General features: G+C 44.1%; 1 protein-coding gene across 1 annotated transcript; it reads right to left on the reverse strand.

Annotated features, from left to right (window-relative positions):
• Positions 1–8,168, reverse strand: APOBEC2 (apolipoprotein B mRNA editing enzyme, catalytic polypeptide-like 2). The gene is made up of 2 exons (XM_010007082.1): positions 7,830–8,168; positions 1–549 (listed from the first exon to the last, which is right to left on the reverse strand). The coding sequence occupies exons 1-2, from the start codon at positions 7,955–7,957 to the stop codon at positions 9–11; spliced, it is 669 nt and encodes a 222-aa protein (XP_010005384.1). The 5' UTR covers positions 7,958–8,168; the 3' UTR covers positions 1–8.
• Between the last annotated feature and the right edge of the window lie 6,949 nt (positions 8,169–15,117).

Below are 15,117 nucleotides of genomic sequence, written 5' to 3' on the forward strand. Positions count from 1 at the left end.
CGTGAGCTTCAGTGCAAAATCTCAGCCAGCTTTTCCTCGTAATACTGGAAGTTCTCTTGAATGTCCTCCCATGGCACGAAAGCCTTTGCTTCCTCTCCTTCTTCCTGTTCCACAAAGTTCTGCCAGACATACTCAAAGTCTTGAGGCTTCATAATCCTCAGCTTGCAGCCAGCTGACTTCATTTTTTTCAGGGCAGCCTGCATTTCTGGCTCTTCCCACATGAAGAGGCGCCCTACCATGATGGTCAGGCGCAGGTTCTTGTTCTTCTTGAGGGTCTCGGTTATCCGGTCGGCACAGGTCACACAGGGGCTGGAGGACACGTACCAGGTGATGTTGTAACGCAGGTTTGACTCACACTTGGGTAAGATTGTGTTGAAGAAAGCCATCTCTGCATGGGCAGCTGCGTGCTCATCTTCCAGGTAACCCCGAGAAGTCACTGACTCTTTTCCCTGGGTCTCCAGAACGTAACACAGGAAGGTTTTGTTCCTGCCTGAGCTGTATTCCACGTTCCTGAACTGGAATTTGAAAAATATGGCTGGGAGACGTTCCCTGTGGAGAGGAGAGAAACGTCTCAGAGGCAGATAACAGAGTGACAGGATTGGTTTAGTTCCTGTGTCCTCTTGGACAAGTTGCTGCATCTATGACTGCTGTATTTCTACATGTATTGATAGGAGATTCCTTTTAATAGGAGGATAAAAATACATTAAAAATTACAAGATACTCAGCTTGTTTTGCAGTGTCATGAGGCTTCCAGGCCCATTCTCAGTACCTGGTCTTTTTCACTTCATTTTAACAAACTTGTACTGGAAATTTCTGGTATCTGCATTGAGGTATGTGAAGAGCAACTTCCTTTTGAAATTTATTTCTTTAGACTATGATATTTACAGTTGGTACAGAGGGACAGCACCTTCCATTTCCCCAGTCTTAATGCCCCTGTAGACTGAACTATTCTACTGTTTTCTAGGCCATTAACGTAGTTCTTTCATGGGGGCATTGCAGTGTTAGCCTGCAGGATCTGTTGTCTTAAATCATTAGGATGATAACTCTGGCTTTGCTAATTAATGTTTTACCCCCAGTGCTTTTGCAGCCTGGATTTCCTCGGAGTAGAAACAAGCATGACTGAGTACTTGCAGTTTTTATGCGTTCTAGTTTTATTCTTCCAACATCACTTGAATACAGATAATCAGTAGGATGATGATGTGACTTTGGTTTAATAAAATATCTGAGATCAAATCTAACTCTACTATGAAAAAGTATATTTCCCACTGAAATTTGATAGCTGTCTAATCGATACTACTGATAAACCTCAGATACTTTTTAAAATTTGCTGGGCACCTCTTCTAGTCTGAGTTTCTAAATCAGCATAATCCAAAATGAATCATCAGAACCAGTAATGTATTTGCAGTCATTTTCACCCAAACAAGGTAGTCTGCTGTTACTTAGGGAAGTTAAAATTAATCCTTTATAATATATAGATTTTATACATTGGTGCCTGAAGAAGTGAAAAAGAAAAGCTGCATCTCACATAGTACCTGTTCCTTTCTAATGGGACATTTCTAACCAGGCTTCCCTGATCACCCCCTGGATCATCTAACTGTGGAGTTCATCAGTGCAAGAACTAGTACTTGAAGGCTGTTGGGTGGAAAGATGAAAAAGATGCTGCTGACAACATGCCTTGCGACCTGCTAAATGCTGCAAAGGGTGAGAGTGAAGACTGCACAGAGTAGCCAAAGTGAAATGCTGTCTTACTACTTTTCATTATTTCATTTATTACACACCAGTCATCTGTTGGACTCTCATCTGAGCTTTGAGTGGACCTATAACCTTGATATTCCCAGTGAGGCAATAATGAATCTTTGTAAAACAGTAAGTGTCTTATTCATCCCTGTCTAATCTATAGTCAGGATTATAATGTCAGGCTTCTCCAGGGGCTGCACTGACCAAAGGTCAGGAGAGATTCTTAGACTCTTGGAAATTTTAATTGGGGAGAGCAAACGAGGCTGCAGGAGTGAGTGGCAAAGCCTCAGTCTAGAAAGAGCAGTTTGTGATGCAGCATCTCCTAAGATGTCTCTGGAGACAGTGGAAGTGAATGGTATGGAAAAGAGGGAAGAGAATCAAAATCAGAATGTTTTGCTCAGTAATGTGAGAACAAGTGAAGTTGGCTCGTGGGAAATGCTGGTATGGGCCACAGTGGAAATGTGGGATGGTTGTAGGTCAGGAATAAGGACTGTTCATTAAGAGCTGGATCTGATGCCTTTTAAGATTAGTGGATGTCTTCCTGTAGAGTGCAATGGATAAAGCTTTGCTAGGAATGCATGAACAGCTCCAAATGGCTTGATAACCCTGTGCAAATCAGGATTGAAGTGGCAATGTTTGAGCAGAAAGATCAGGCAGTAGGCACTTCGGAGTCTGCCTGTGATACCTGGCTACAAATACTACATGATGTACTGTAAACAAATGGCTTTTTGATTAGAAAAGAATTGGAAGTAGTGTGCTGTCTAAACACAAATTGCAGTGAATTAGAGTTATTTGTCAAGCATTTTTAGCTACATTGTTTGAAAAGTTTAAATACAATTTTTCATAAATGTTTCATTCCACTTACAAAGTTTCAGAAATCTCTCTTCAGTCTGTGTATATTCCATATTTGTCTTATTGCAGCCAGGAATTTTCCTGCTGCCAAAGTTCTGTGGCATTTTTGGCTTTTAAAAAAGTTAAAACATAAAAGAATACCCTATCTATTTTAGTTTTTATGATTCTATAGTGGTATCTGGGGTCCATTTGGACCTGCTACACAGATTCACAGCAAAAGGCCTGGGGTTATAGTTTTCACTTCTGTTTTGGATTTCCCAGCAGCATGATTTTACAGATGAACAGCTTCACTTGGAATGTCATTGCACTCTACCAGCCAAATGGTGTGAGAGTTGATGCAGTCAGGTTGGCACAGTTGTACTTTGTGCTGAGGGAGGGAGATCATTAGTCTTCCAAACGCAACAAGATGTACGAGTTGAAACAATTTTGTTCATAGAATTGCACCTACACTGGGAATATCTGCTGTTGCTGTCAGCAGAGGACAGCTGTAATTCTTTTCACATATCACTGGTTTATTACAGGGGAGGTTTAGAGTACCAGTTTGGCTTTAGAAATTTTACTAGAAGCAGGTTTTCAGCTGCTGCTTAAACAATGTAATTAAACACTGACATTGTTCAACTCTGCTTAGATGAGATCTGCACCAAGATGGATCTTTAAAAAACAGGAGAGCCTGCTTGGGAGCCTTCTGTGCTAGTGTTGTTTTAGCTGTCAGTGTATTAATGAGGGGTGGGAAGCAATAGTGTGGATACCATCTTTTTTTTGGATTAATGAGCAAATAAATCATGCTGGTTTGGTATGGTTTGGTCTGTTGCAAGACTTCCACTCATTTTATTAAGGAGCATTATCAGACTCTAGTTTAGCATAGTGCCTCTTACTCCTTGAACTCCTTTCTCTTTTTCTTTGGGAGAAAAAGGAGTACACATCCTTCCCAAGAACAGCACATTTCCTGCTTTATATCATGTGTGGTGCTTTGGTTACTGATTTAATAATATTTTAATAATTTCTTTGAAGTCCAACTACTTTGAGTCTGACATAAGCCACCCATTGCCTTGTTTCAGAGCTAAGTCTGTAAGGCAACAGTAAATTGTTTTAGAATAACATCATGTATTTAAATGTAGCACGTCAGTCACATGGCAAGTTCATTCCTGATTTAACTCTCCTGACTGCAAAGCAGTTGCATCAGTGGTGAGATTGAGCCTGAATGTTTTGAGGAACTGTTTAAACCACAGGGATCTGTTCCAGGACGTATTGACTCAGAGGTGTATTTAGTCAGGCCTTCTGGATGGATTTCATTGCTTATCATCTCGGTGTCTCTCTAAGATTATCTGGGATGTTCACCTAGATCTGTCCTGCTAACACCATGGAATATGCATCAGCTTGATTAGTAAGTGTCCAGTAAAGAATATAAATAAAGCTGAGGGCATTTTTGGGTTGGAGCTGGCCGAGAGCTTGGAAAATTTGGGTGGGTAACCCATGAGCTGTGTGTGCTCATTAGCAAGAATCTGCTTAATCCCATGGAAAGCAGAGCAGGGAGGACTTTTCAGCACAAGTGTGAATTGTGAACCTGTCCTGACAGGGCTTAGCAGAGTCCTTGCTATGTGGGAATTTGGTCAAGGTGTCTCAGGTCCTGGGAAAGCCCCGTAATGAGTGATTCAACAGTGAAAAGATCTGGGCAGGATCACACCACGTGTACTGTAAGACTGCAGATGCAGCTCAATGGTGCGTGATCTCACCTTGGAGTTACAGCAGGCTTGGCAGATGACCCTCATAATTTACTGCAAAGTGAAGTATCCTAATTGGATCATTTACATAGATTAAAACTCTTGGCAACCAACTGAGCATCAGAATACATCCCTGAAATAGCTGTGTCAATTACTACAACAGACTAAGCCAACTTCTTTGGAAGTTGCTAATTCTTGGCAAGCCTGTTTTTCCATGTTTGAATGACAGGTGGTGTGCAAGTGTTATAATTATCTCTATTTTACCCACATTTTTTTTGTTCCAACATTGAGGAGAGAGATTGCTAACAAAATATGACTAGGAGATGTGAATTCCATTCTCATTATTCTTATACTGGAAGCTGTACTGCTGTAAATACTAAACATAAAAACTGTGTTGTCTTCCTTGTGACCTCACAATCTATGGAAATACACAAATATCAGGTCTTTCAGAGACTAGGCTAATTGCTTTCCTGCTTTTGGTTTCTTTTGCAATTAGTCATACAGCTTACTTGCAGTGGAAGGGAAGGTAAAACCTGAAATCTTCATTCTCTTCATCTCAGAAGATCACTATTAAATGGTGATCTTTAGGGATTTTCTAAATGCCTTAAGCCTAATTTATTTTTCACCCTGGTTAGCAAAGTGTTTTGTTATTGGTTAGATCATATCAAGATGGAAAAGATGGAGAGTTTGGGACAGAAATCTCAATGTGTAAGAATGAACAGATAATGTGCTTTTAAGTTTGCTGAAATAAGGTAGGCTGGAGGGATACAGCAGCTGCCCAGCATGACCCCAGTGCTCTTGCATGCTGGGTTGGAGAGGAGCATGGGAACTTCTAAGGAGAGAATAAAAATATGGGATTATCTAAAAGATTATGTAAACTAGTAGGATGTGTTCTTCAGGTATGTGTTCAATGATTATTTCTGCTATGGTCTTAGGTTATTTGAGCTGATGAATCAGTGTCCTTTTGCTTGCTCTTTGACAACTGTTCACAGATAAGCATCTTCATGCTGGTCCCATTGATTATTGAAGTCTGTAATGATCAATTGTAACAGTAGCCAAGGATTTAGCAGTGCTGGAAGAAGCATCATGTACACTCTGGGGAAAGCATAAATAAATGTGTCTGCTTAAATGTCACGAAACATACACAGATGGGGCTTATATTTATCCAGGACTGTGTTGAGCCAAATGTTGACAAAAAAAAAAAAAAAAGGTTAATATTCTTAAACAGAGTGATTAGGTTCTCAGTATTTTCCTTGTGAGCCAGACTCCTCAATATAAGCAACAGCTTGAAAACTTGGCTGTGTGTCATAAAATGCCCCTAATCCAAGGGCTAACACTGAAATCCAGACTAATTGAATTCAAGTGCTTCCACACTTATGTGTCTTCTTAGCATTCACATAACTGGCTTTATTGGCTGAAAATTTGTGAATGAGTAGAAAAATCCAATCAGTGATTATACCAGACTGAGGCACAGTTTGTACTCACAGGGCACTTCTTAAAAGGAAAGTAAGAATTGTTGGGTTTTTCTGTACCTCTTTCAGGATCCATTAGGATTTTCCCTTCACTTTCTCATTCTTACCTTTAATACCCAGCAGATTAGTAATTAACTAATCCACAGAGGACACTTGGTCAGGATTCCTGCAGGAATTGACCAGATATTTATAAGCACTTTCCACATAGTATTGTGATGAGCATGGTGTGAATATTTGTGTCCTGACAGCTCTGTGGGCCCTCATCAGGTCTACAAGTACTTTCATTTCAGAAACCTAAACTCCTGTCTTGCTTGGTATTGGTCTATAGACTGAAAATCAGCTGGTACCAGCTTAAAATATATAGATAAATTAACACAGGCTGTAACTAGAGGCTTCCTGGCATCACCTGCTGCTCTTACTCTGTCCCAGGGCAGATCCAGCAGTGTGGATCACTCCTCATCCTCAGCAGGTTACATTTTCCTGTTGTATTCCTACCCTTTTCCTTCTGCAAGCACGTGTCATCCTCCACATTCTTGCTGCTGCCTTCCCAGAGTGGAAAGTCCTGTCAAATTCTGCAACACCCTTGTCATTTAATCAAGTAACTTCATTGCAGGAGGATGTTAAGTATTTTCCATCCATGATTAGCACACCAATTCCTATACAGGTTGCTGGGATTAGCAGGAAAGTTTGAAGATTCTGCCCAATTCCTTAGTAATTTCTAATTGCAAGTTGAGGACTCTAAGGCTGAGAGATCTCATTTGCTCACTGAGATTAATTTTGGTGCATCTTTCAAGTGTCTAGAAGTTGTCACCCTCTGTGTCATTTGCCCATTGGCTTATATGAGCAATTTCTGGTGTCTTAGCTCAGTTCCTAGCAGAGGGATGTGCTTTTATTAAAAGTCACTCTCTAGCAGACATGCATTATTTCCATGATTGTCCATGCCAGCGATTTAAAGGCCATGAACAACCCCAGAACAAGAAGTGTTTTTCAGAGCAGACACATTTTAAGAAGAAAACTGGTTTTTCCTGCCCTGTGCAGAGATGTAACACAGTTGTGAAGATCAGACCTAGGCTGTCCTGCCTCCTGCATAGTTTTCAGAAATGCCAGCCAAATTTTCTTCCCAGAGTCATTCTTACCAGCGACCATGTCATAGGCAGAAGGATTCCAGGTGGGATTTTAGAGCCTGGCCTGAGCTTTACATTCAAGCAGCTTGAAGAAATCGTGGTTTCAGTTTACACTGCCCTGGTGACTGCTGAGGAGGGACCAGAGGGAAGAACGACATGGGGCATCTTGCTGCTGCTACAATGAGCATTTGGAAATGCTCAGAGACAGCAGATACAGAGAGTTTTCTAGTTGCAGCTGTCAATTATGTCTGGCAGTTCAGCTTCCTAGTAGATCTGTGTTATGTCTGCCTTTTTCAAAGGCCAGGCTCGCTGGAGAAAAGGGAGCTGCTTGCTGCTTTGCTCTCTTGAAAACTGCCTGTTTTGATGCCTTTCTGTGAGTTTGGCTTTTTTCGAAGTCAGGTTCCAGCTTTAGATGTGGAGCCCTTGAAAATGTGGGGTTTTAACTCTCTTGAAAATTCTATCCCTCAGGTCCATAAAGCAAATCAGCCAGAGCAGGGGTATTTTTCCCAATCCACACAGAGAGAGAAACTTTCAGACAAAAGCCACTGATCACACTAAGGAATCAATACTCAGTGCTCCAATATCTTCCATCCCTATTCAGCTGGCAGGTGATTCCATTGCAGTCAGTAGGACCACCTGCACTGTGAGTGAACCACTCAGCACTACAGAGACAGACATGCTTGTTAAAAACAAACAGATCCATCTGCCTCCCTGCTGGGAGTCCCTTTTCTATAAAACTCAGCACAAATTTTAACAAAAATCTCATAATAACGAAAGCCATACTTATACCAGTTAAGAACAGTCTGAAGTGCACTGGCTGAAGATGCCATTTTCAGTTACCCAGCATAAGATCTGAGGCAGAGACCTCTAAACATCCCTAGTTCATGCTCTTGCACCCTTGTATTTATCTCTAAACCTCTTACCCTGTCACAATTTCAAATGGTGGCAGGTCTTCCCGCTTCAACTTCTTCTTCTTTTTCTCCTCACCCTCTTCTGCATTGTCAGGTTCACCATTCTGGGTGTTGCTGGGCTCCTCCTGCATTTCTGCCATCTTCTTGAGTGTAGAGGTATTAAGTTATGGCCACTGGGAAAAAGAAAGAGCAATTTCTGAGAGCTCTAAGGGAGAGGAGACAGCCGAGGGAGGAGGGAAAAACAGAGCTGGGAGTTCCTGCACTAGGCACAGTTGTCAGGAGCTAAATATGGAACAAAGCAGCAATGATAGAGGCTGGTTGGGGTAGGATGACCCAGGGCTCTCAGATGTCACCTCCTTCCCTTGCTTTCTCTAGGTCTTCTTAACAATCCCTCTTGCTCCCCTTTTAATTTAAAATTAAGTGACGACTTCACAGTGGGCGGGTTAAGCAATGGATGGAAAATCCTGGAAGCATAAGTACCTATTTATCCCGTGGTGTGACAGATAGCTGGCAAGATGCAGAGCTGGCAGCTTCTCCATCTACCTTCTTTTGCCAATTTATCATATTGCTGACCTTGAAGGACCACTGTTTGGGCTCAGGCAAGAGGGGAAAGGGGCAATCCCCATTTGGTTTGCTGAAGAATCCCCATTGGTGGTGGATTTGGCCTTGTGGACCACCTGGAGCATCACAGCAGGAGTGCTCAGAGGAGCAGGAGACCTACCTTTCCTTCCACCCTGCTCGGTGTCCATGCAGGGACACTGAAAACAGGAGCTGAACAGGGTGAAATCTTACTTGTGGAAGTTGGTGTCAAATCCTACTGGTGTAAATGCAAGCCAGAACCTTCTCCCAGCTATCTTCAAGTCAGCCTTACCATCACAGTGGGGCAGTGTTTCTGGTGCAGGGCAATTCCAAGTGCCTATGCTGAGCATCTTCCCATTGTTTTGTGGTTTTTCTCCCTGTTGCTTGAATGTTTGAGTAGTGCCCAGCACACTGGGAGTGATAACATTGCTAGGAAAAGGGCAAGCAGTTGAAACCTGCTGGGCTTAGTGCTTCTTGCAGTATTTCTTTGTTTCTTTCACCTTTGCTGCCTCAGTGGGTGCAGATGTTGAACGAGTGGTTGCACTGGAGCCAAAGACTCAGAGCTGAGAGCCTGTGGTGAAGGTGTGATGGGGAGGGAGGTGTGTGTGCAGTGAGAGCTGGGGCTGGTGGCAGCAGCATGCTGAGGACAGAGTGCTGGAGTTCTGGTAAGGTGCTTTACTGGGATTTGCCTTAATTAGTGTGGGTATGGAACCTGCCTTTCATACAAAGAGGAACAAGGAGGACTATAAAAATTTTATTGACATGAGTTTGATTTGCTCAGCACTGTATAAAGCAGATGTCTTGGAGAGGCTGTGGTGACTTAGCAGGATACTCAGGGGTAATGGAGCTTTCACATGAGCTCTAAAAAGAGTTTCATGTGTTTGGGTTGGGGAGGGTGTCTCTTTTTTCCTTCAGGATTATGTGAAATTCTTCCAATTTCTCACTCTAAAATTAAATCATTTAAAGTTTGTATAAATCTCGTGTGAGCCAAACCTAAAGAAAACCTGAGTAAGATTTTTCTCAAAGACTAATCCTACTGTGCCAGGAGGGTGAAGGTGAATGGAAAATGTGTAGCTGTGCAGAATCCAACTTTTAGCCACAGCATATTGGAAATCAGATCTCCCATATCTTAGGTTCTGCACTTAATTCAGAACCCACCGTCATCAAGATTTGGATAAATATGAACTATTAAGCTCTATTTGATTGAGTATTCAGTCTGCACTGGGAGGAAAACCTGCTCTCAGTTTGAGGAGGATAAACTGTATTCTGTAGAAACCAAATAGGTGTGAATACCTGCTTTCAGGCCAAACTCAGCCTGTGTGGTACTGTTGTAGTCAGCTCTTTTCAACTTTAGAGGGGTCTGCACTGTCACAAAGTGAAAGCCATTTATGCCATTGGGCAGATAATTTATTATCACAGATAATAAATAATATTATAGACACTTTATTCTGGTTACTCTTTCAAGCCCCCTTGCCAACAACAGCCTGTTTTTCCATGCTACAGTATGATTTGTGGCTTTTCATTAGGAACTTCATTGAAATGTAGTTGTTCTGGGGACAGAGCACCCCCCTGACCCTCCTTTTTACTCCCACACTGTTGCTAGTCATGAGAAGTTGTTTATTTGGTGACTGTCACAGCTGGCACAGAGAGTATTGTGACAACAGAGTAATCAAGGATTTGACAAGTTCTGAGCCATCCTATCCATGGAACAGATACCTTTCATTTTCATGGTGCAGAATTTTATTTATTTTTAAGCTTAAAATACTTTCCTGGAGGGTCAGTGTAGTGTTTTTCCTCTTGCATGGTAACTATGCTCAAATTCCAACTCCCCTGCCCAATTATTCTCACCTTTGACATTTCAGGCACTGTTCTGGGGGATGAGAATCCTCTCGTAGTGATTGACAGCTTGTTTCCTTCTTACCCTTATACTTGAAAGAAGCATTCCAGCCCATCTTCAGTCCCTCTGACCCACTTTTCTTTATTTTTGGAAGCTCTTGACGACAAGAGTCCCACCTTTCCTGCAGTCTTTAGCTTTCACTGGCCCCTCTGCAGGGTTCAGAGTTGGGCTCTAATCTAATCTTGGGAATGTGGCACTGAGACTCTACCTCCATCCAGCCCTTCCCCAGCTGCTTCTCAGCTCCATCTAGGGCAGTGCACTAAATAGTCATGATCCACCCCCCTGCTGTGCCTGCCTGTGCCAAAAATATAAAGGGACACCAGTGAGTTGCTGTCAACCTGACACTTTGTGTTAGAGCCATGGGAATGGAAGCTTTGATCAGTTTTGTGTGGTTGTTTTCCAGTGACCCCAGATCCCCTGGAGTGTGTGCCTGTGTACAGGAGTGTGTGTGCATGGGCCTAGTGACTGAGGGCAGGGATGGAAAAAATTTTCCATCAGCTGGTGCAGAGGAGGAGCTGGAACACAGGTGCTGAGAGGTGCCAGCCTCACGTCAGGACCTCCTGGTGAGCTGTGGTTAACTAAAAGCACTGAGCTTGCCAACTGGCATTTTTAGTGAGGCTTCCCCCACCCTGCCTCTCTTCCCACTGACTGAATGGCTTATTTAGTTGACAATGAGTTTTGTTCTGCTTGGAGAGCCCTGCACATCACAATCACTGCGGCCACGGAAGAGGCACAGGAGATTTGCAGCACATCAGGTCTTGTGTGGGGAGAATGAGAATCAGCCCCTTGCCTCTCCCTGTTCATTCCCTACAGCAAGGGAACCATGCTGTGGAGCAACCACACTCCTTCCCAGCAGAGCTGGTGGATGTGGACTCTTCCCCCGTGGGTAATCAATTCTCTTCAGTAGCTGCACTTCATGCATGGAAAAGCCTCCAGTGGGGGAACCACAAGCCTGGACCACAACCACAGGATCAGCCACTGGGCCCACCCATCCCAGCCACACCAATCCAAGCTGTGCTTTGCCTTCTCCAGCCCATGACAGATGTGCCTGACAACATCTGGCAGTTTGTCTCCCTCTATTTCAGAAGGTTTGGCTTTACTGTGGGGGCCAGAATGCCTTAACAGAGCCAGATGAAGTAATGGGAAGGAGTAGACCTCAAAGCCACCAAACCTACAGTAAGATTTGAAGAGCTGTCTGCAGTGGGAATGCTGCCAGCAAAGGCAACTGCTTGCAAGGCAAGGCTGAGGTGACAACCTGCTGTGGGAAGAGCTTTCTGGCTTTGCTGGAGTATTGGATATTAAGGTTTGATCCTGCATCCCTCCAAGTCCGGATTTTCTCCGCTGACTTTAAGGGCAGCTCTGAACAATCTGTTGACCTTTTTTTGTCCCATCTTCAATAGGTGTCTCACATAGGACTGTATTACTTTGACCTATCTCCCACACAGGTCATCTGCTGTTCCTCTAATTGCTGCAGAAGTTGCTTTCCTGCAGTTAAAATGGCTGTTATCCTTTCCTGATCACAAAGGGACAGTAGAAGAAACCTGGCTACAGAAGTCCTTGCCAGGAAAATGAGACTTTTATTGCATTCTTGGGCTGGGGTAAAGTTTTTGGATAGACATGAATGTGTAATAAGATACTGGCTGTGTGAGTCATGGCTCAGATGTGCTCTCTATTCCAAGGGGACAGCTGGTGGCACTAACAAAACATCTCCCTAGATACATTGTCTGGCAGCAATCCCTCTCCTGCTTTTTCCAGCTGTAACTACCGTTACATGATAAATAAACACTCTGACAGTGATGTGCAGAGGCAGCTTTCCTTCCCTCAGCCCCCATGGGCTCTCACCTGTCCCTCTCCTAGTGCAGGACCACAATGCCTGGATGTAAAAGAAGGGGCAGGGAGTACTGGTGTTGGCTGCCACAGCATCCCAAGGGTTCGACCTGGATGGTGCCCAGCTCCCTGGAAAAGGTTCTACAGCAGAGCTGAGCTGTGGTGCAGGCAGAGACAAGTGATGCTGTCACCTTTTTGCCTGTCTTATCTTCACAGCTGAAGCCTGGACCTCCCTGGCCCACGATCCCCAACCCTCTCACACCCATTCCCACACTGCTGGAGAGCTGGGCAGGAGGCTGTTTTCCTGGCAGGCGCCACTGGTTGTCCGATTAATTCAAAGCCAACTGGATGTTAATGACAGCTCTGAGCAGCACAACCTCCTCCCTGCTGAGCTTCTGCTGCAGTTTTCCTAGGAGCAGTTCAAGGGGAAGGTCAGCCCCAGCCGTGCTGCAGGTGCTCAGAGCCCCAGGAGTTTATCTTCTGCACCACCCTGTGCTGAGGAAGGGATGGGGGGCAGAGCTGCTGGCCCACAGTCAGCTCTCTGAAGTTGACATGCACACGGCAGCAAATCCTCTCTAGCATTTGACTCTATATTTTAATATAGCTCCAGACATCAGCAAATCAATTAAAGTTCCTTGCTACTGAAGCCAGAGTGTTTTCTGGAACAGCTGGTAAATTATTGAGTGAGGCAAGGCTTAGGAAAGAGGCTGGACTGAAAGGCAGAGAGATTTTGTTGATGCACAAATATTGTGTATCCAGCAGCCGGGGATGTGCCCTTTGGCCTAAGATCAAGTGTAACGACCAGTTTAATTTCAAATCCATCTTTCTGGAAAGACTGGTAAGTCTGAAGAGAGGGTTCATCATTAGACATGGTGATCTGAGAGATGGCTCTTCCTTCTAAATGCCACGACCCCATGGAAACTGTCACGAATGCACAGCCTTTGTCTGAGTCACTGCTTGGATCCTCTAGACGGCGACATGACCCATCCTGGGCTGTGGATGTTCCTGATGCTGGGTAGGACATGGTTTCCATTCCAGCAGCTAATTCAGGGGGGCTGGAAAAACCCCTTGCATGCCTGCTGAGATGATCCAGCCTGCCTGCCGCCTGAGTAATGCTGGCACAGGCAGCACTTCCCAGGGATCCAGCTGGATCCCCTGGGAACCAGGGCCCTTCAGGAAGACGGTGTCTGGCAGGGAGGAGAGCCCTGAGCTCAGCTGGTGTGAAACCCCCTTTCTCACTTGGAGGCAACATTTCCTGGGTTTTAGCAAGCCAGGTTCCTGACCATGCTTTTGGTTCCTAGCACCTCTCTGTTCTGCTTCTTCTTCCCTTTCCCTTTGTCTGTTTGTAACAGGGATGGATCCAGGCAAGGGCTGCTTCTTCCAGCCATCATGGGACCAGGAGCACAAGCCCCATCACCCAACACTAATGGGAACCCAGGACCCCTCTAGATCCACAAAGGCAGAGGCTGATTTTGGTCTGCACTGAACAATATAACTAAGGTATTTTCTAAATGGCTGACTTTGAAATCTCATTAAAGTTACTTTTATGCAAGGGGTTTTGATGTATCTGTTTAAAAAGCAAATATATTAAATGATGCTTTAAATATCACTACAAGAGGGTGCTTTGCTGAATTTAACTTTTTCAATTGATGTCAAGCTCTTATGTATGTTACATGTAGGAACATTTGTTATTTTTGCTGCCTGCAAGGAAATGCAAGTAGCAAAGAGGAGCTATTGGTGCAGCTGTAGGGGGGCTGGGAGAGGAACTGAAATTGGAGACAAGAACAGGTCAGGTAGTCGTACCAGATTGGACAACTGGGAGAGCAAATATGGAAAGATAAAAAAAAAACAAAACACCAAAAAACCCCATTACCTTTAATTCCAGATTTTCCTTTAGCTACAGAAAAAAAAAAAAAATGGGAAGGGGAAAGAGGAGTAATTGATGAAAGGTGATCAAATGTATATCCATATATGTATATCTGGAAATGGTACTAAAACGTTGCAGGTTTGAACCAGATCTAGAGTAACGTACCAGTTGAAATGTGATTTAAATAAACCTTTTTCCGTTTTCGAAAGCAGAGATCCTGGGAAAGCCTCTCGTTATCCCTCCTGGCTTCACTAGGTGGCTCTGCCCCTCTCTGCTCCTCGGGGCTTTGCTGTGCTAACTGGGAAGGAGCATCATGATGTTTAGGAGCTCTAAATCATTCCTAACTCCAATGAGTTGAATCTCCAGCCCAGATATTAGCTTTTTAGGAAGAAATAAGTTATGTCGTCCTGTCTTTTGACATGTGGTGTTCTGGAAGGCACAGACGAGACATCCCTGTAAATAAGCTGGGTGGTAACACACATTTATATAAAGCCTTGAAATAGATAGGATTTAGGATTTATTTTTTTGAAGTAGCTTATGATCTTTCTCGAGCTGCTTGCAGTGGTCATGCTTTATGGTCTGACTCCTGCTTACAGCCACATCTACTCAAGAACCTGTTCTTATGCAGCTTTTACTTGGGAGATTACAGGCATGTGCTTGCAGGAGCAGCCTGGGACAAAGCTGTCCTGTAGCTAGGAGAGAAAAATAATGGGTGGGATCAAAATATATGATATTTGGCCAAATTTTAATAAGTGACAACATAGTTCAACTGCTCTCAGCTGCTGCTGTTTGTTTCCCTTGGCCCCAGCTTTCAGCCATGCTGAGCACCCAGTGATGCCATTTATATGGGCTGGACCCAGGAACATTCAGCATCTCTGGAAGATCAGGCTTGAGGTAACTCAGGGAGGACCCAAACCCAAGAACTGGCTTCCTTACCTGGAAGCTGTGTGGGAAGTATGATGGAGGAGACTGTCATGGGGAGGTATCCCCAGGTGAGCATGTCCCCACTGTGCAGGGCAGCTGAAGGAACCTTTGGGACCTTCAGGCTTGAATCCCACACAGCCCATTTACTCCTAACAGCACCCAGGGATGGGTCTGGCTGCTGGACCCTGCAGAGCTTTGCTGCCAAT

The sequence above is a fragment of the Chaetura pelagica genome, unplaced genomic scaffold (assembly GCF_000747805.2).
Source record: "Chaetura pelagica isolate M959 unplaced genomic scaffold, ChaPel_1.0 scaffold757, whole genome shotgun sequence".
Classification (NCBI taxonomy): Eukaryota; Metazoa; Chordata; class Aves; order Apodiformes; family Apodidae; genus Chaetura; species Chaetura pelagica.

Bases quoted from the DNA above. Each gene is read 5' to 3' on its own strand.
- APOBEC2 (XM_010007082.1), bottom strand. From the start codon at position 7,957: ATGGCAGAAATGCAGGAGGAGCCCAGCAACACCCAGAATGGTGAACCT. The intron at 550-7,829 runs GTAAGAGGTTTA...TCCTCTCCACAG, and splicing joins CCATTTGAAATTGTGACAGG to GGAACGTCTCCCAGCCATAT.